This window comes from Harmonia axyridis, chromosome 1 (genome assembly GCF_914767665.1).
Source record: "Harmonia axyridis chromosome 1, icHarAxyr1.1, whole genome shotgun sequence".
Taxonomy (NCBI): domain Eukaryota; kingdom Metazoa; phylum Arthropoda; class Insecta; order Coleoptera; family Coccinellidae; genus Harmonia; species Harmonia axyridis.
In genome coordinates, this window is record NC_059501.1 from 42,181,454 (window position 1) to 42,202,920 (window position 21,467).

Below are 21,467 nucleotides of genomic sequence, written 5' to 3' on the forward strand. Positions count from 1 at the left end.
TCCTTGTAGTTCCGAAAACGAAAAAATAATGATATTGACGTACAGGGTGATCCAATATTCACGAAAATAGGAAAAGTCTGAAATTTTCCTAGTCCGGATCTGATTTACTCGGATTCAGAAATATTGAAGAAAGGCGATAGTGAAAGGTGACCAAACTTCTAAATTTGAAATTATTCGGTCGATTAGTTAAAGTTATCGAACTGTAAAATTTCACTCATAAGATGAACATCATCCTGTATATCCCAAACGAAGGCACTCAGGCGATTGAAACCTCTTGATACGAGTCATCCATGATGACTTTAATGCATGGTATTCGTTTGTCGCATTCTTCCCGGGGACACCCTGTATATTTTCATGATTTTTGGTACGTTTATTCTCTGCAACAATTACTTCATACAGACTAGAGGCGTATCCAGGCGATGTTTGAGGGGGGCATAGAAAGTCACGACTCATATAGGTTAGCAAAATAGCGGAAGTTTTTGTTGGTATCTACCGTGTCGAGTTTTTTTTATAGAAAGATAAATTTTGATAAATCACATCAAATTCAGGTTCAAAAATTTCTGTAGTACAAAAACAAGTTAAAACAATTTGACATATTCCATAATATGAAATTAATCTACATATATTGTAGATTTATTTCATGAGAAAACTCGGGCACAAGAAAGTACAAGGTATGGTCAAAAGAAATCTATTATTTTGCATGAAAAACAAGGCTTTAATTACCATAGTAGAAAAATCCGATTTAGGTAAAATATGCGCCGTTTTGTTCGATAACTTTTTGACATTTTGAAGATTTGTGTATGCCTCTTTCATAGAAGCCTTCGTCCCCATGTAACACAATACCTCTCCTATTGGCTGCTTCTAGGCAATTGCTTCCTTCAATTGTTGACAGTACAGTTCCGAATTAACATTTGTGCCCCAGGGAAGCAGCTCATAGCAGATAATTCCCTGACGATCCCACCGAACACACAGCAAAACCTTCCTGACCATTTCTGAGGGCTCACCGCGTTTTGACCACGACCGTTTTCGCCTGACGTTGTCATAAGTGATCCACTTTTCATCACCAGCCATCAACCGTTTCGAAAATGGGGCGATTTTGTTGCGATTCAGCTGCGATTTGCAAATGGAAATTCGGTTCAAGAGGTTTATCGCGGTAACACGTGTGTTTTTGAAGTAAGAAATCTCTTATTTCAAACTCCATTTAGTGAAACCCTATCGGACCAACGCGAGGTGCAGGCACTATATGATATTAACCTTCCACGTCAGTTGTAGAAATCAAAGATCCATTTTATCAAAGATTTTCAACCAGTGTAATTCCTACACGTTTCCGTAACTTATTATGAAAATTTCAAGGAATAGGCTGGGACAAAGACCAATACTCAGTTTTATTAATCAATTTAATTCATATTGCCCTAGACACAATTGAATTTCAATGATAACTAGTACGCCCATAGATCTACCTTGTAGGTAGATCAATATATCCTGTAGATCTACCTAATAGGTAGATCAATGTTGTCCATAGATCTACCTTGTAGGTAGATCAATGTTGCCCACAGATCTACCTTGTAGGTAGATCAATGTTGTCCATAGATCTACCTTGTAGGTAGATCATCATAGCCCATAGATCTACCTTTTAGGTTGATCAATATAGCCCATAGATCCATATTTTAATTCATTCATAAATACTTCCATATCTCCTGTAAAATCGATATCGCACTGTATAAAAAATATTCATCGCACGTATATCTTCGCAAATTATGCAAGAGAAAACAAATCTAAAGCTCTTATTACAATTTCCAGATTTCATAAGGTCTCGATTTTCCAGAAATGTATAATTGGCGCTTGAAAATTGTACACCCTGTATATAATCGTCAATCCCCACCTGTATACCTTCAAGAATTATGCAATTGAATGATAACCTATAGAGCTAACATGACAACTATAAGAAAAGTTTTCAGTTCTCCAGAGACATTTCGGAAATTGTACACTCTGTATAAACGTTATTCATCGCACGTATATCTTCGCAAATTATGTGAGAGAAATCTAACTTGAAATTTCAATTTTCAGATTTCATAAGTTTTCAATTTTACAGAAAAGCATAATTGGCGCTCGAAAATTGTACACCCTGTATAATATGGTCAATTTATCGAAAAACCTCCAATAGGCAACTTGAAAAAAAACAATGTATAATCGTTATTCTTATATGTACTTTGAAAATCGGAAAAACATAATTATATGTGTATACTACGAAATCATTCACACAATAGACTAAACAAAAAATTGATCCATTTCAATAATCCGAAGCATTCACCGCCAAATAATATAAAAATTAATAACTGGCGAAAAATTAAGAAAAAAAAAATTATCACCTGCTGCAAGATTTGAACTCGCATCCCAAAAGAGACCTCAGATTGTACGACCGCATCCCTAACGACCCGGCCACAATGCCTTTGCATAATTATGTGCATTTGTGCTCATTATAGGAATAATGTCAAAATAACTGGTGACAGAGATTCTATAAATTGATGAATTTTCATGAATTTCGTTTGAAAAATCGTTAAATATAAGGGAAATCGAATTAAAATATCTCTACCTACCAGTTTTTTTCGCCTCAAATGCTGATATCTTTCCAAAATGATATATTTACCTTAACAATTCACATGAAACGGAATGCTTCAAGATTTGACCAATTTCCATGAAAATATCAACAAAACGCAAAAATACCATCATAAAAGGGCGGTACATACAGGTGTAGTCTATTATTTCATCAAATTTCTCGTTAAAAACTTTTCAAATAACCAAATGACTCCTGTAGAGGCTTCTGGCAAACCAAGCTTTCCACTGACACAAAACGATTCCGCTTGAAAATATCATAAAATATACATGGAAAAGGGATATAAATCGCATCTGATTCATCTTTTCTTGCATATTTCCTCTCGATTCGTCCAAATTTCAACATTTCCATTAAAATATCATCTGACGTTTCCCATTTTCATTCTGTATTTCGACGATTTCATGAATGAGCACAGAATTGGTTAAAACGTCAGAATATTTTGAATAGATTATTAGATTGATCCTTGATTTTATTATACAGTTATTCATATTTCAAATAGTTCTATTCATCAAGAGCCCTCTAATGGACACAGTAAAAATAATATAAAACCTAAATATTCTAGAAACGTCAATTGCCGCGGACGTTGCTAGGCCCGTTGCTACCCAAGGACATCGTAGTATTTTCCTATTGGTCGTTCACGTCGACGTGAATCTGGAAATTCGTCGGGAAATTTCCCAAACTTTATCCGTTCATTCCCAGGTAATCCCGAAAAATCGGGAAACGGGAATATCCGCGGGAGTTAATTCGACATTTTCTCTTTCTTCCCGTACTTTTAGTTTTTCTCGTATCTCTCCCGGAGCCGAGAACACTCGACCGCAAAATCGGTCCAAAATCGTTCGATTTTCGGTGGGAGGAGCGCTTACTAGTTTAATATAGTATAGATATGCTCATTTCGAAGTCTATATGTTCATTTACTTGTTTTCTCTCTAGGTTTCTTTCTATGACATTTATCGTTTAGGTTGAAAAAGTGTTGAAATTTCATGTTTGAAGTTATTTCAATTCCTAATACTTAAAGCATTAGATAGGGGTCAAAATATGAGGGAGACACTGTGTTCGTGATTTCTTTTGAAAACAGCTTCGGTGAACAATACATAAACAGGATGTCAATTAATAAATGAGAAAAAATGTACGGGATGATTCTTCGACGAATGATGAGGTCTTTTATAAGGTATAATAATTTTGTTATTCGCATTCATTTTTTTGTGTTATATAGTACCTACCGATGAAACCCTATTACTTTCAATTTTTTTTTTTTCATATTATATCTATATTCAATATTCGATTCATCAGGCTGGGGTCGAATCATAAGGAGACACCCCATACAAAAATCAGCCAAATTGAAATTATATTGTTGAGTTAAACGTTTTATATTGTATGGCATTCCCAATTTGGAATGTGTTGAAACCTTCGACTAATTATGTCTTTGCTCGGAACTTTATGTTGTATAACAAGAATGTCCTGAAACTATATATCCATAACAACAATGTCATGGAAGTAGAGGTTAGATGAAAAAATGTTTTGAAAAAATATAACTCATAGCACCTACACCGACCAAATTTTTTAAATATATACATATATATTCTTTTGAGAAAGAGCAAATACAAAATATTAATTTCAAACAATAAAGCATATGTGTCGATGAATCTCAGTATTAGCAGAGGAAATGTAACGGGGCATCATACATTTCAACGTATGATACAAGAGAACAGATAAAAACCTCAGCAAAAACTCTGTCTCCCCGTATCGGTGTAGTGACTGGTTTGTGTAAACGTTTACAGAATAAGCTGACATAATTTATATTGAAGGACTTCCTCTTCAACCAAAACAAAATTTCGTTTATCCTCTCTTTTCGGTTGACGACTCTATAATTTCCAATTGGATCCTAAAACAAAAAGAAAAGAAGCAGAAAGGAGTACTAAATATTAGTTTTCATTATATCGATTTGAAGTTAACTACCCATTCTAAAAAAGAATCTGAAACTGAATGGATAGCTTGGAAACCATCATGAAATTTATAAATCGGACAATCATTCACCAAGTGGTCAATGGTCTCTTCTACACCACACTCACATAGTGGGCTATCAATAGAACACCATTTGAAGAGGGTACTATTACAACGACCATGACCAGTTCTAAGTCTATTCAAAATACACCAAATTTTCCTAGGAAGATTGAAACCTAGAACTTTCTCTGAGGGATCAACAATAAGACTTTTGTTGAAAACGTTAGAAGAAGTCCATCCCGAACGCCAAATTTCCTTGTCGCTTTCATTGAATTCAAGGAAGGTGTTAGTCCATAAAGGTTTGCGTGATTTCAATCTAGCAGTTCTAGAATCTGGGAAATAGGATAAAATAGGAAATGAGTTCGGATAGAAATGAAATTTATCCCAAGATTTCTTGACTGCAACCTGTCTACGAATATGAGGTGGAACTATATGTGATAGCACCGGTAACCAAACTAAAGGAGTAGATCTAATTTTTTAAATAAATAATAGATACGTATTGCTAAGGTCATAATATGACCTTAGCAATACGTATCTATTATTTATTTAAAAAATTAGATCTACTCCTTTAGTTTGGTTACCGGTGCTATCACATATAGTTCCACCTCATATTCACAATTCATGCACAAATGTCCGTGTATCTACGTGTGGAATACATATATTATATGTATTCCACACGTAGATACACGGACATTTGTGCTTCGATGCATGTATTTAGAACCGATACTGTAGTACTACTGTAACAGTAAATAAATATACCTTATATACGATTTCATGACAACTCAGTCTATTCAACGTTTCAATCCCAAATTTATCTTCATTTAAAAAATATATTGAGACGATTGGGGCCCCTATGGATTACGCTCAAGCAAACGAGCTCATAGCACGAATATAGAATTGTTGTATTACCTTCTAAGTAATGGATTTCAAACATATTTTGAATTGAATCAAACTATATTGCCAAACAACGCAATTAATATTTTGCTAATTCTCCACGATTACAACGTAATTTCCAAGAACTATTTTTTGCGAGCAGTTCACATAAATAGATTACATGTCTTTTGTCTAGCAGTATAGCTCTATAGCACTGACTGGCTCTTGTATATGAGTGAGCTAAATATTATCTTCGTTTGAGGAAACAGAGTTGTACCCAAAGACAGTGATCTCGGTCAGAATTCTGTAGAAGAAGACGGAAAATTCCATAGAATTCCGTAGCTCCACATCTTTTTTATATTATAATTAGGTTATAAATATATATTTCGTGGATAATAATAACAAAAATTTCGAATATATATATATGTATTCATTACAAACTCAAATATACAAAATGGCCTACTATCTAACCTATATCTATATAACATTTTCAGAATCATCGATGTCGCTATCAGGCTTGCTTCTCCAGTTTTTCAAACTTTTTATCAATTGGTCCATCTATTAGATTGTTATGACAACTTTCATTTTGAAATAGTTATTTTCCTAACAAGTGTGAAAAGTGATACTTTTCCGCAAGAGACCTCAACAGTTTCCATCCAAGATTGAAATTCACGGACTTAACGGAGAAAATCAGTAATGCTCTGAAAAGTAATGAGTTGAATAAATGTTTTAGACCTGAAAATACAACGAAACGCTTTTTCTCCAAACTAAAAAGCGTTACTCCTAAAGAACTCCGCTCTAACGTTATATATCGTATTCCATGTTCCGAATGCGATAGCGTATATATAGGACAGACGAGTTGGTATTTAAACCAGGTTGACTGAACATCGAAGGGATGCTTCTAATACTATAAATCCAACTAAATGGAAAGAAGCCAACACAGCTCTAGCTAGCTAGCTTCTTACTTCGCATTCTTTTGATTTCGAGGAAACCAAATTTTGGGTACCCAAAGCTTTTCAAACAGGAGACTATTACACGAAATGATAAGTATCAAAAAGGAAAGAAATGCTTTGAATAAGAGATCTGATATTGAACACCTTAAGTCTTCATACTTCAATTTAATTGATAAAATGAGAGACAAAACTTAAGAAGGTTTACAATTGTTTGTGGTTTGTCGACTATTTTGTCGACTAGTTTATGTCCTCTTTTTTCGCCTGTCTTCTTGTTACTACATCAGATAGTTATTCAATTCAGTTGCCGACTGTGCTAGGTAAAATGAGATTGATGAAAGTGTTCGTCCCTTGAATTATTTTAAGATAATTTTATTAAAACGGAAAACTGACCGTTGATGTGAGTAGTAGAGAAATATTTATTATTGTTGTTGTATCGTGTATTTAAATTGTTTGTATTTCCCGGGGTTTTCTTAGGCGCATATGTTGTTAGTGCGCAAGTTATGTGTGGTCTGGGAGATTTCCGTTTTGATCAATTCAATTCTCGTATGAAGATAGAACGCATATGTTCAGTGATATACATTTTCATATTTCTTTCAATAAAGAATTTAAGCAGTTCCACCGCAATTTATTACTACGTACACAACAGTTGGCGACGAGGATCTACGAATCTACGGTAAATAACAACGGACAATACAGAGAATACCACCGACACGTATAAGAATCATCAATTACGTTCAAACAAGATGTCTGCTCCTACACATTCAATACATACAGTGTTTTCAATCGAAACATACGATGTTTCAAAGAAATTCGACCGTTGGTTAATGCGCTTGGAAAGTGCCTTCGAAGTTTTCCTGGTTCCTAATGAGAAAAAGGCTGCATACTTATTACATTACATGAGACCTGATGCCTACGATGTTCTCTGCGACAAAGTATCACCTGAAAATCCAAATAATATGGAATACAATGACCTAATTAAGGAAATGAAACAACATTACAATCCTGAACCATTAGAAATTGCAGAAAACTTTCGATTCTTACAAAGGAAACAGAATGAAGGGGAAAGTGTTCAACAATACTTAACTACTTTGCAACGTTTAGCTACGACCTGCAAATTTGGTGATTATCTTAAGAAAGCATTGAGAAATCAATTCATGTTTGGCCTGAGAACACAAAATATTCAAAGTCGTTTGTTGGAAATGAAGGACCTGACTATAGAGAGGGCTCTAGAAGTAGCTATCAGTATGGAAACATCAGCAAGAGATGCGGCACAACTACACAGAAGCAATGTGGCAAGTGCAAGTGTAAACAGTGTTAAGTGTGAAAAAGGCAATAATGACCGATTTTCATCTAAAAGGGCTTTTGCAAAGTCTTCATCAAATAATTCCAAAAATGTTAATTTTAAAAATTATTGTTACAGGTGCGGATCTCCCACACATTTTGCAAATAAATGCAAGCACATTACCACTATTTGCTCCAAATGCAAGGTCAAGGGTCATCTGGGAAAGGTTTGTTTCAAAAGTAAAAATACAGAAAGTACAAATCAAATTGAAGAACTATTTTCTATTGAATCCGAACATATCGATTACAGGGAAAAATTTATGGTCAAAATTAAAATTGAAGGTAAAATTTTAATTTTTGAAGTAGACAGTGGAGCTGCTGTAAGTATAATGAGTTATTCTATGTTCAAAAATTTCTTTCCTACTTTACAAATTAAAAAAACTGATTTAAAACTAGTCACTTACTGCAAGAAAGTGTTAGATGTTGTGGGCTATTCAAGGATGGGTTGCATTTATGAAACTGAAACTCACATTTTGAATTTATACATTGTTAATACCGATCGAAAACCTATTTTAGGCCGTGAGTGGATACGTCAATTGAACATTAAATTACAAAATATTAATCAAATTTCCGTTATGAATACACCTGAAAATATTTTACAAAAATACCCAATAGTTTTGGAAAAATCAATGGGTAAAATTCTTAATATTCAAGCTCGTCTTAAATTGAAAAATAATGCAACACCTGTTTTCATCAGAGCTAGAAAGATTCCATTCGCTTTACAATCCAAAGTGGAAGAAGAATTGTTGAATTTAGAAAAGGAAGGAATTTTAGTAAAAGTCATGCGTTCTGAGTGGGCTACACCCATTGTACCGGTTGTAAAAGCTAATGGGAAAATTCGCATTTGTGGTGATTTCAAAATAACCTTAAATCCAAACCTCATTATAGATGAGTATCCTCTACCTTCCATCGAAAATTTATTTTCCACTATGGCTGGGGGAGATAAGTTCACGAAATTAGATTTACAACAGGCCTATTTACAATTAGAAGTACATCCGGATGATCAAAAATTTTTAACATTAAGTACACCTAAAGGACTTTTTCAATGTACTCGATTAATGTATGGGGTTGCTAGTGCGCCTGCTATTTGGCAACGCCTGATAGAAAATTTGCTGAAAGATATACCCGGTGTCTCAGTATTTTTAGATGACATCAAGATAACAGCCCCTGATGATAATACACATTTCGAGAGACTGGAAAAAGTTTTATGCAGACTTTCAGATCATAATATAAGAATTAATTACGAAAAATGCGAATTTATGAAAGATAAAATAGAATATTGCGGCTATGTTATAGATAGGTCGGGCATACATAAAGCGAAAAAGAAAATGGATGCAATCCAAAACGCAAAAATACCTACTAATAAAACTGAAGTCAGGGCTTTTACAGGTTTAATCAATTATTACGGAAGATTTTTAGAAAATCTTAGTTCAAAATTATACCCTATATACAATTTATTAAAAGAAGGTGTAGATTTCAAATGGGACATTAAATGCCAAAGAGCATTCGATACTGTCAAGAAAGAAATTAGTTCCGATCGAGTATTGGCTCATTTCGATCCTCAGTTAACATTAATTTTGGCTACTGATGCCAGTCCCTATGCGGTTGGCGCAGTACTTTCACATGTTTATCCAGATGGTACTGAAAGACCTATTCAATTCGCTTCACAAGTTTTATCGACAGTTCAACAAAAATATTCACAAATTGATAAAGAAGCATATAGCATTATTTTTGGTGTCAAGAAATTCTTTTATTACCTTTATGGTAGACGTTTCACCCTGTATACAGATCATAAGCCTCTTATCCAAATTTTTTCACCATCAAAACATCTTCCAACTTTGTCTACCACAAGAATGCAACATTATGCATTATTTTTGCAAACATTTCAGTACGATATTAAATACAAAAATTCAAAAGAACATTCAAATGCGGACGCTATGTCCAGATTACCTACAAACTCGAAGCAAATTAATATGTACGATGAATCTGATGCATTTGAAATATATCAAATACAAAATTTACCTGTCACTTTCGAAGAATTACGAATTGAGTCTTCGAAAGAGCGCAGTTTTTCCAAATTAATAAAATCTTTACGCCTAGGTAAACAAGTATCCAAAAAGGATCGCTTCAATGTCGAACAATCTGAGTTTTCCTTACAGCAAGGCTGCTTGTTCCGTGGACAAACAGTTGTTATACCACAATCTTTACGTCCAAAAATTTTGAATGAGCTTCACTCAACACATTCTGGTATAATTAAGACGAAACAATTGGCTAGAGGTTACTGTTGGTGGCCTGGAATATCAGTCGATATTGAAAATAAAATTAAAAACTGTTCTGAATGTAATAAATTTAAAAATAATCCCGCTAAATTTCCATTTCATCCATGGGAAAAGACAAGTAAACCATTCGAAAGAGTACATATTGACTTTGCCGGACCTTTCATGAATCGTTACTTTTTTATTTTAGTTGATTCATATACTCGTTGGCCGGAAATACATGTTGTCAAAAATATGACAGTTCATACTACAATACCTCTACTTCGAAAAATTTTCAGTACTTTTGGTCTACCAGCTGTCTTAGTTAGCGATAATGGACCCACTTTTACGTCCTTTGAATTCAAGAATTTTTTGAGAGAGAATGGAATTTTTCACAAGTTCTCACCTCCATATCATCCTGCTACAAATGGATTAGCAGAACGATATGTTCAGTCTTTCAAGGGTGTTTTAAAAACTCTGGGACAAAATGAGAGAGACATCGAATTGAATTTGTCTAAATTTCTTATTAATTACCGAAAAATGCCTCACACCATTACCGGAGTGAGTCCTTCTTATCTTATGTTTGGTAGGGATATTCGAACAAGACTTGATTTAATTTTGCCTCCAAAAAAATACGAACTAAATATTTCTAAAAATACTGATTTTAGAGTTTTCAGAGAGGGGGAAAGAGTCATAGTTAGGGAATACCTGGGGTTCGATAAATGGCAGTTTGGTACTGTGAGAAAGAAGTTGGGAAGTTTAATTTATTTAATCGAATTGGATGATTCTCGAGTTTGGAAGCGCCATGTCGATCAAATGCGTTCCATGGGTGAGGACACACCTTTGAAAATTAGCAACACACCATCTAACACATTTATTGAGCTTCCTACGATATTGCCTTCAGCGAAAAATAATGACAATGATTATGTTGCTGAAAAGCAAAATACTTTGGACGGAAATGTTGTCCAAAATAAAGAAATTAAACCAGATGGTGTACCACTAAAACCAGAAATTCCAGATGACGCTTGTACCCTAAGGAGATCTACACGATTGCGTAAAGCACCCTCACGATTGGGAATTGAAAATTGTACTTAACTCCTACAGAGGGAGGAATGTTGTATCGTGTATTTAAATTGTTTGTTTTTCCCGGGGTTTTCTTAGGCGCATATGTTGTTAGTGCGCAAGTTATGTGTGGTCTGGGAGATTTCCGTTTTGATCAATTCAATTCTCGTATGAAGATAGAACGCATATGTTCAGTGATATACATTTTCATATTTCTTTCAATAAAGAATTTAAGCAGTTCCACCGCAATTTATTACTACGTACACAACAATTGTCGTTATTATTTTTAATCTTTTATTCATTTAATTTATTTCTTCAATCGAATTTAGATTTATAGTTACGTTTGTCATTGTCAAATGATTGTACATGATATGTTTGTATACTATTTATTTTTATATCATTATTCTTTTCTTATAAGTATTCTGGTTCCATTGGAAATTAGTTTTCCCGTTTTTTTATCTCTCCTTGTCTGAGACGGACGAGACGGTTGAAGCATTTTATGTGGCTTAATGTTACAAAACTCCATGGAATTGTTTGAACTGGCCGGACTATTTAGTGCTGTATTTGAAATATTTATAAATATCTCGTACCTACTAGAATCTCTACTAATTCTGGAAATTTTATACATGCATAAGTTGCACACAATGCAAAAGTATGGCACGTGCACTGCAATAGGAATATACACTGTGTCCGTAAAGTATGGAAGGAATATAAATTGGTTCCATACCTTACAAATTTTAGCTAAAATGATTTCAGCTAAACAGACCATTTTAATAAATAATCCTGAAACACATCGATTTTATTTTTAAATAATGATCTAATATACAGGGTGAATAACTTTCGAGTAATGACGTCACCGTAATTTTTTTTTAGATGGAACACCCCATTTTGTCTCAATTTTTGGATTACTCTAGCTGAGCTGGTTCCAAAAATGTATCATATGTTGATTCCAATTGGTACAGGGTGGACAAAAAAAAATACAATAGTTTTGTGTATGCTCATAAAGTAACGCGTAACATTTTTCATTAGTTAAATTAACAATATTATCAAAAATACTATCTGAAAATGTAACAGACCTCAGGGTGTTACATTCAAACCAATTGCCGCTAGACAATAAGTATTTTTGATAATATTGTTAATTTAACTAATCAAGAATGTTACGCGTTACTTTATGAGCACACACAAAACTATTGTATTTTTGTCCACCCTGTACCAATTGAATATTTTTAAAATATTCATGAGCTCAAAAAAATTTCCGGAAATAATTTGACCTCTAGTGGTATTATTAGTGAAAATATTTTGCCCATCATTACATTTGCCCCATCTGCAGCAAAACCTAGAATATTTTTGTGGTACGGTATATCATATTCTTTGAAGAAAGCATCGATTGCCTTATATAAAAGAAGAGCTGATGATGCTACAATCAGTGATAAAGCTAAAAAAGAATCAAGTGTTTCATTTTTTTTCAATAATCTCACCACTAGAGCTGAATATTTGACAGTTCCTTTATCATTGGATTCGTATCAATAATCTTTTCTCAATTTGACAACCAACTCTTTTGTATTCTTAATAATTCCAGCACATTTTGTTTTTCCGCACGTCATATCTTTCGCAATTTTGGAATCTGGACATATAGATCGAATCAGCTGGGGCAGATGATTAACTTTTGCTACTGGGAGATTGTGTTCGGCTATAAAGGCAGTAAATCTAATTTCTGCCGTTTGTATGAGTTCTCATGCTCATTTTTATTGGTAGACATAAAACTGAGTAGGGACCGCTTATCTTCAAATATTTTGAATTTTTTTTTTTGCTGTTTTCCTTTTTCATGCATAGAAATTTCAGTGACTCCGCCAATGTAATCTTTCTTGCAGAATTTGCAATGAAAATAAATGTTCCCTTTCGAACTCCTACTGATCCAGCTATAGATTTTTTCCACAGAACATTATATTTTTATTGGTAACTGTTTCAATTGAAGGAATTCAAAAGACTACTACTTCCTTATTTCAAATGGCACACCCAGTATATTATTGCATAATTAGATAGCTTTTTTTACGAAGATTTCAGTAGTATGCCATACCTTGGGTAAAAAACTCAACAGTTCATGAGTTAATGAGATTCTTATGAAAAAATGGCGGCAAGGAGAACTCCCTTATTTTTATATTTCTGCAGAAATTTTTTTTTCGAAAAAACCTTTTTTTATTTTCTATTCTGCAAATACGTAGTATTATAAGACTGTTTGCAGTTTGGATCAAAAATGTACAGGGTGTTTATAACATGAACTGGATAACTCAAACTAATCAAAACTCAAGATTTTCAAATTTGCTGGAACCAACGTCGTCATTTCCAGGTTTTCGAATATAATTTATATCAATTATATTTTATCTTTCTATTTTTCATGTCTTCGTCTTTTCAGTCATCCATGAAACAAATAAAGCAGAGTTACATGAAAACTTTCATTTAATTTGGTATTCCATATACTCAACAACTTAACACGAGTGACAAATTGAGCAAAAGATACTGAAGCAAGGATCGTATAGATCCATAACATTTTATTTCCAAGACCGCCTTGGAAGTAACCGTTAGATATAGGATTTTTCCAAGACCGTCCTGGAACTCATCAAAAGTCTCGGTCTCCTCTATTCACTGTTCAAGATTTTTCGTTTACCAATGAAACACCGAGTATAATGAATTCATTACTTCGATTAGTGTATACAGGGTGATTCCGGAGGAGACCATCAGATTTTAGGAGAAGTTTACACTAGTCATGGCAGTTTCGAAACAATGTTTGGTTTATGATTGGGGGCCTTTATTGAGAGTCTACAGGGTGATTTGTCCGATTCGACCGATTTTTTTTTGTTCATAACTTTGTTATGGCTCGATCAATATTGATGAAATTCTTAGTGTAGAAAAATGTGATTGTTTACTTTCAATAATTCCAACACTTTTTCAAAAATACAAGGTGGGAATTATGAAAAGTTCAGATTAAATTTGCAGGTTGAAAAAACACCCTGTACATTCCGTTTTCAAAAATTCGCTACCTGCTTGAGATTCCACCATAAGATTACATTACTGGAGCGTTTTTATTTTTTTTGGCACACGTCCAGAAAAATGTTTAAAGATGAACAATATCGTTATTTCGCTCCAAGGCAGTGAGAATATTCTGAACTAGATAGTAATGCTGTACTGTCCAATGACACAAAGCTCTTCCTGAGTTCTTAAGTAGTTTTTCCAAATTCGAATTTCATTTTCAATCACTCATATTCTGATGTATAAAATCATTAAATCCAGAAAATATCTTTATACGCACCTACGTAAATCAAAAAATTTACAACAACTAATACAGAATAAACATTCGATACATATTATGAAAGGCAGACCTAAGGATTAACACAAAATTTACATAGAATGTTCGAAATGATTTCCTCTTTTTTGAATACATATTCGCGACCTTTTTATTAAATTTTGCTTTAAGATTACATTCCTGAAAAATTCTGTTCTATACTACTAGGTGTTCTATACTTCTAATTTCAACTTTATAAACATTTTTTTTCAGATGTCCCTACGCAACATTATCTAATGGTTCAAATCAGGCGATCTTGGTGGCCAAGCAATAGGGCCTCCACGACCAATCCATCTGTTCGGATAATTTACATCCAGGTGATTTCTCACACTTTGCTCTGAGAAATTCCTAATTCGGTACTTATTTGACTAGTACTAATAGACGGTTTCTCCTCCACCCGTTCAACAATTTGATTGGAAATTTCATTTGGAGTAGGAGTAGGATATTACCCATGTTTTTTAGAATAATGGAATATTTGTCCAAAAGTACCTTTATTTGGTTGACGTCGGCTGGGGAATCGTCTTTGGTATTCCATTTTGGCTTCATTTCCATTACAAAAATCATATATGCATATTCCCCATGAGTAAATAATTGTGGCATGTTGAAATACACTACTTTTGACAGATTATTTGTTTTATTCTCCTATGTGGTTCTGATAATAATCATGGATCTTAATGAACTTGATTTAAATTGAGATTTAAGTTTCATGAAAAATTTTCAATTTGATGAAAAACTATTTTTCTTATATTCGGAAGAGCTTTGTATCATTGGACGATACAGCTTTACTATCTAGTTCAGAATATTCTGCATCATTTCCGAGATACAGGGTGTTGAAAAAAAATCGTTTTTTGCGAATATTTCCGGAACCTTTTTTTGTACAGAAAGAAACTTTCGTAAGCTTCGACTCATGTTTTTGGTGTCGCACTAACTTTAAGACGCAACAGATGCCCCTCGGGGATACGTGCCGCAGTGAACGTGTTTTATTTTCAATTACTAAATTTTTGACTTTTCAGGTCATCGAGATATCATTGGTACAACTAGATTCCTCCTATACTGGCAGTAGGTATTATTCAAACGCGCTTATTCAATATCAACCAAATAATGTTGATATCATATTACATTCAAATAGAAACATCTTTCAAAGTGTGCTAGTTATTTATACTATCTGGGTGGTCGGAGAAGTGAGTATTTATGCCCGCCACTCACGAGGCATTCTCTCGAGTATCTGGAAAGCAGGCATGCAGCCTGGCTGCCCGTCAGGCGTCCACCGAGGAATTCACCCAGGCTGTCACCGAGGCGGGACTCAAGACGTTTTTTCGAATATCCGGGTCGGATTTCAGCCTATCGTTATTTTTACCGATTTGAAAGCCGAGACATATATATGTCTCGGCTTTCAAATTCAAAAAAACCGATTTTTCAATTTTATCGATATTATGTCGAGATTGAATCTTTCACCGAAAAATGGAACATGTTTTATAATTAGATGCATATAGACCACGGATTAGATGAACATATTCCATTTTTCGTTGAAAGATTCAATCTCGACATAAGATCTATGAAATTGACAAATCGGTAGATATGTCTCGGCTTTCAAATCGGTAAAAATACTGATTGATTGAAATCCGACCGGATACTTGGGAAAATAACCTCTTGAGTGGCCGCATCGGTGGCAGCCTGGGTGGATGCCTCAGTAGACGCCTGACTGGCAGCCAGGCTGCGTGCCTGGCTTCCGAATGCTCTAGAGAATGTCTCGTGAGTGGCGGGCTCAGAGGAAAGAAAAGATAGAGGTGCCCTTAGAAGTAAATAGCGTTGTATTGTAATCAATTGCAACAGTATGATGATAGAGTGAGATAGGACAACAACAAACCTGCAAAATTGACAACTAGAGGGGCGGTAAACATTTCAGTGGCGTAGTCAATGGTTCTCTTACTGCCTCTTATTAAGTTTTCGGTGATGAAATGTTTGGAACAAACATATGCATATTTCGGCAAATTGTTCATTTGCAATATTAATACGTGGCACCATATTTTGCTAAATTCTCTATTTGAAGGAAACCTACAAATGTTAGCATTGAATTAAGTTTTCGATATCTCACAAATACTACGCCATAGACGAGATATATTCTACGCCTATGGACTCAAAACGTGAACTTACCTAAGATAGGTTAGGTTTTCATTTCCGATGTTTTACACACTATACATGTTTTTCGAGTATTTACCATGATTAAAATTAACAATATGTAACTTAAAATTCACAAACTTGTATGAAATAACGCCGATTACAAACGTGAAATTAAAATGAACAGTTAACCCTTAATGCACCTCTAGTTGACACGTGCAATAACAACAACAGAACCGTGTTGCCAAATCCTCAGAATATTCGCAAAACATCTATGCCACAGAACGGAGAAAAGATTACTTCTTCCTCAGAATGGCAACGCAGTACATTATAAGTGTTTGTAAACAAAAATGTTATAGCGATGTCAACAAATGCTATAAGGCACCTCTATCTTTTCTTTCCTCTGAGGTGGCGGGCATTAGAGGTAGTAGGCGGAATAGTGCATTTTTATTCAACCGTTATTAAGTATCTTCACAACCTATCTGATTTTACCATGAATATTACTGGTACCCTTTATTTTTCAATAGTCTGCTACTAAGTCAAGATATCTAGGTACACCAATATCTAATAAAATCATGTCATTCTATAAAATTGTGATGTTTCTCGAGTAGGTAATGAAGTGAATCAAAAATAAAATGTTGAAACACGATAAGGCTAGTGTAGTATAAGATAGTGTTAATTTCAAGTTGAAAATGTAACTGTTACACTCTATGACTCTACAGAGTAGTGTTACAACTTTTATGAAAAAAAAAACAGACTTCAATTGCGACACCTATTATTCATAAAATACAGGTTTTATACGCAAACGGTTTATAGACTAACGTTCATTACCTCTCATTCTGAAAAATACTTCCAAATCGGACAATAGTTTTGACGAAAATGTATCCTAAACTTTTGCCTAATTTTTAGTTATGCGTTAATTTATTGAGGAAGTGTATTATACTCATCTTAAAAGATATACATATAGGAGCAAAGAAGACATATTGTTTCTCGTAAAACGTATTTCTAGAATATTTTCATGATTTATCAATGAAATGGAAGGATACATTGGAAACTCAAGAGTCATTATGAAATAGGTTTTGAAGTTTGAGATATGTATTTGTGTTTCTATTGTTGTTCCATAATGAAAATGAACGTATTCTTCTTTATTTTACATCAACAGTCGTGGGGAAAGTATAGTATGTTACTCGGCTAGTATGAGAATCTGATGCTTGTGATTTTTCTGGCTCGCCCGCGGAATGATTCACTCGTATTGGAATTAAGATTTTCATTCTAACCTTGATACAGAATATACTTTTCATTCCTTAGCACTCGAATCCAATATAGGATCCACATCTTCATATAATTTCAAATATACTTTCTATAACAGGAAAAATATTGTCATCTTACCATGATTTAGCCTGTGAAATATCACCGCAATAAGAAATCCTGAAACGATAAGTTGAACTGATCGTGTTAAATAAAATTGTTGCCATGACGAGGGAAAAAGAAGCTATTCCAATTTTAGGAATAAACACTAACACACTCGAAATACTTCTGACTGTTTAGTGGAGAAATTTCTTAGTGAAAATTTATAAGGAAAAGAATATTGATTCTTACAGCTAGCTTCAGATACGTAAATAAGTTACGGCCTCGTTTTCTTTTATCGATCAAACTTACAGGATACCCGTCTTAAAGGCCAGACTTTTCCAGTGAATATAAATATCTGGGTGTTACTCTGGATAATAATCTGTGGAATAACTGGAGGAAACATATAGACAAGAATCTTTCCAGAGCTATTGCAGCCATGTGGCCTGCAACGGAAAGGCATGAGACATGAAACCGAATATGGTACAGTGGTTATACACATCAGTGGTACGCCCCATTGTCATGGTGGAGAAAAACACGCAGCCGGCTGCAGAAACTGGCTTGAATTGGTGTCACAGGAGCTATACACACAACTCGTTACACTCGATCCACCTTCTTTCATTTACACGTAAGAAACTGTAGCCTGCTGGAAGCAATGAAAATATATCGCAATGGGAATATATATCCGGGAATCTGGTTGGACATATGAGGGCATTTATTCGATTAGATTCAGACCTCTAATGCCATCTATCTCCGATTTCGAAGTCCCCTCTAAAAACGGATAGTGACGACCGTCTCAGTGCAATGAACTTTGTAAATTGTTTGGACAAAAAGTCACCCATATGGTATACCGATGGATCAAAAACAGAGAACGGCACAGATATTGGGGTATATGGGCCTAAAACGAGGATATCTAGTTCCTTGGGAAGTGAACCCTTTATCTTGCAATCGAGACACTTGCTGTCTATACTTGCACCCAAAAGTCAGTCAAAACAATCTCAAAGGGGAGCGTATTTACATCAGTAGTGGCAGCCAGGCCTCACTGGGTCCCTGGAATCATATAGCCAGGGTCTTTATTGATGTGAGAGTGGTGTATGGTGTATGTGGTGTAGGAAATAAAGTATGGTAAGTACTTGAGCATTGTGGTATTGAAGGTAATGAAAAATCTTATGAACTTGCAAAGAGACCTGAGACCTTCTGCGGGCTTGAAAAATACCAAAACAAGGCAGCGGTCTAACAATTATAGTGAGACAATAGAAAAACCCTCTGGAGGAATACTCCGATCTATACCAGAAAGTTCTGGAAGCTACACCGAGCTGAGCTTATCGGTTCAAATACCGCATATCTCAGTAGATGAAATCTGTAGGCTCTGTCGAAAGGAGATAGAAACAGCCGAACACATAGTGTGCAAATGCCCGAGGCTGACTGACCTAAAAACCACTCACACAGAAGTCAGTCGATTTCGTTAAAAGTATCAACGGCCGCCCTGGGTTTGTATGAATAGGTAGAGTTAAAAACAAAAGATTAATTTGGTTGCAGTTCCCGGTAGGCTAACAGATCCGTAACCCCGATTCAGTGAAATAAAAATAGGTAGTAGGTTCTGAACAATCACAAATGTATTCTGTAAAAGTAGAATATCTCATACAAATGAGATCGAAAATTAATATACATAAAAAAAAATTGTTCGTATCGCATGAAACTAAAAAACCGTGCGATCGAGGAACTTTTTTCATTCTCAGTTCGTTTTTAAATTATGGAAATTCAGTGATGCACTTCGATTTGAATAAAATATACTAGGTGATTTATCGGTTCAATGAAAAACTTCACCTATGAAAGATCTTGAAGAATATTGTGAAATTCGTGACTTTTTTCTGTTCAGAATTTTCTATAACAATTAACTATTCCAGTGGAGGTAGAAACATTGAGAGAGTATTTGTTGTCGAAGACTTGTGTATTTTATATGACAGTGAGATATCTTTGAGACCGCATATCCGCTGCATAATCTCTAAGGACTCTGGGATTTGTTCTTAGAAGCACTAGAGATTTCAGCGGGGAGGCCTATCTTAGAGTTCTCATCGTCGTTTGGCCCCCTACGCATCTGTGGACAGCATCTTTCTTGAGAGAGTACAAAACAATTTCCTCAAATATGTTTCAAATGAATCCTTTTCTTTTGAGTCTTTCTCCGGAGGTCGGTTGAGATCCTTCCTTGAGAACAAGAAAATTTCATGAACATGTCATATTTGTCTCTTAACTCTTTCGATGACTCTTCCAAATGTCTTCAAATGTTTTATTCATTCTATTGATATGATTCATCAATAACAAAAAAATATGCGTAGAAACCAGCGTACATACACTTGTCAGTTCATTTTCAATAGGTATTCTAATTGTCGTGTTCTGTTACACTAAATTGTAGTACAGTGGTACTAAGTTACACCTCAAAATGTGCAGGGTGTGCCAAATTCAATGCTCACTGAAAGTATCTCGAGAATAGTAAGACTTAGATATTCGAGTATGACACTCATAACAAATCAAATGAATCAATGACCATTTTAGAGATATAGGGGAGAGTTGGTGTTTCTTAAATGGGATACCCTATATGTTTCAACCCAGTTTTTAGCCGAAATTTGTAAAAAAACGTCGAGTTATTGGTTTCTCAAATATGTCCTCATCTGTTCCAAAGATATTGAATTTTTCGACTTAGTTTTTTTTCTTTCTCGATATGCTTTCAATGAGCATCGAATTTAGGAGACTCTGTACGCTTACATCACGGAAGAGTTGTTGATATCATATTAATTTATGGTCATCACTATAATGTTATTCATATTATATATTGAAAAAAAATATTTATGCTGAATAACGACTAGGTAAATTTGGGAATAATGTAGAGCAATCCTTATATAGACAATAGGCTTGCCTTCGGGTAAAACTGTCATCTCTTGGTGTTGCTTACGTCTTATACTTCATTTGCTTGTATATCTTGTATTTATTTTAGGTCACTAAATATTTTATCATTATCATTTTATTATATTATATCACAAGATCCTCAATCTATCAAAGAAAAAGAGAGTAGACTTGATTGTCATGAACGGGTTGGTCAGAGAATGTTGACCAACGTTCACTTATCTCCGGTTGAGATGTTCTTTCAACCCCTGGGAGAGCGGCTTTCCAGAGGTCGCGGAGAATGAATAATTATGTAAGTTTCACAAAGATGTTATGTGTGAGTCCGGCCCGTCGCTTCAATGGACAAGTCTTTTTAGTTGACTTTCTTTCTCTAGGGACAGGATTAGTTTTCTGGGTTAATAAAAGTCCATTAAAATTTTACCTGTAAATATAATAAAGAAAAATAAAAAATATCCAGAATTACAATATCCACGAAATGTTTATATTTCTGACTCAACGGCCAAAAATTTAAAATCAAAAAGCAATGTCTCAAATAATCTATTATTTAAACAAAAGAAATAAAATAACCAACTTTGAACTTGGGAGAATCGGGACTACTCAAATAAACTTATTTTCATCGAAAAAGTGTTCAAAAATCAACAAATAAAAATTAAAATTAAATA

The 21,467-nt window shown here is 34.5% G+C and overlaps 1 protein-coding gene and 1 pseudogene across 1 annotated transcript; one reads left to right on the top strand and one right to left on the bottom strand.

Moving 5' to 3' along the window:
* Positions 1-7,265: 7,265 nt before the first annotated feature.
* Positions 7,266-11,132, top strand: LOC123689019 (uncharacterized protein K02A2.6-like). The gene is made up of 2 exons (XM_045627805.1): positions 7,266-9,562; positions 10,706-11,132. Exons 1-2 carry the CDS (start codon positions 7,266-7,268, stop codon positions 11,130-11,132), a joined length of 2,724 nt encoding a protein of 907 aa, XP_045483761.1.
* Positions 11,133-11,459: 327 nt separating this feature from the next.
* On the bottom strand, positions 11,460-14,985 carry LOC123689024 (annotated as a pseudogene).
* Between the last annotated feature and the right edge of the window lie 6,482 nt (positions 14,986-21,467).

Coding starts and splice junctions, on each gene's coding strand:
- LOC123689019 (XM_045627805.1), top strand. CDS start 7,266: ATGCGCTTGGAAAGTGCCTTCGAAGTTTTCCTGGTTCCTAATGAGAAA. Junction 9,563..10,705: donor TATGGTAGACGTTTCACCCT/GTATACAGATCA, acceptor TACTGATTTTAG/AGTTTTCAGAGAGGGGGAAA.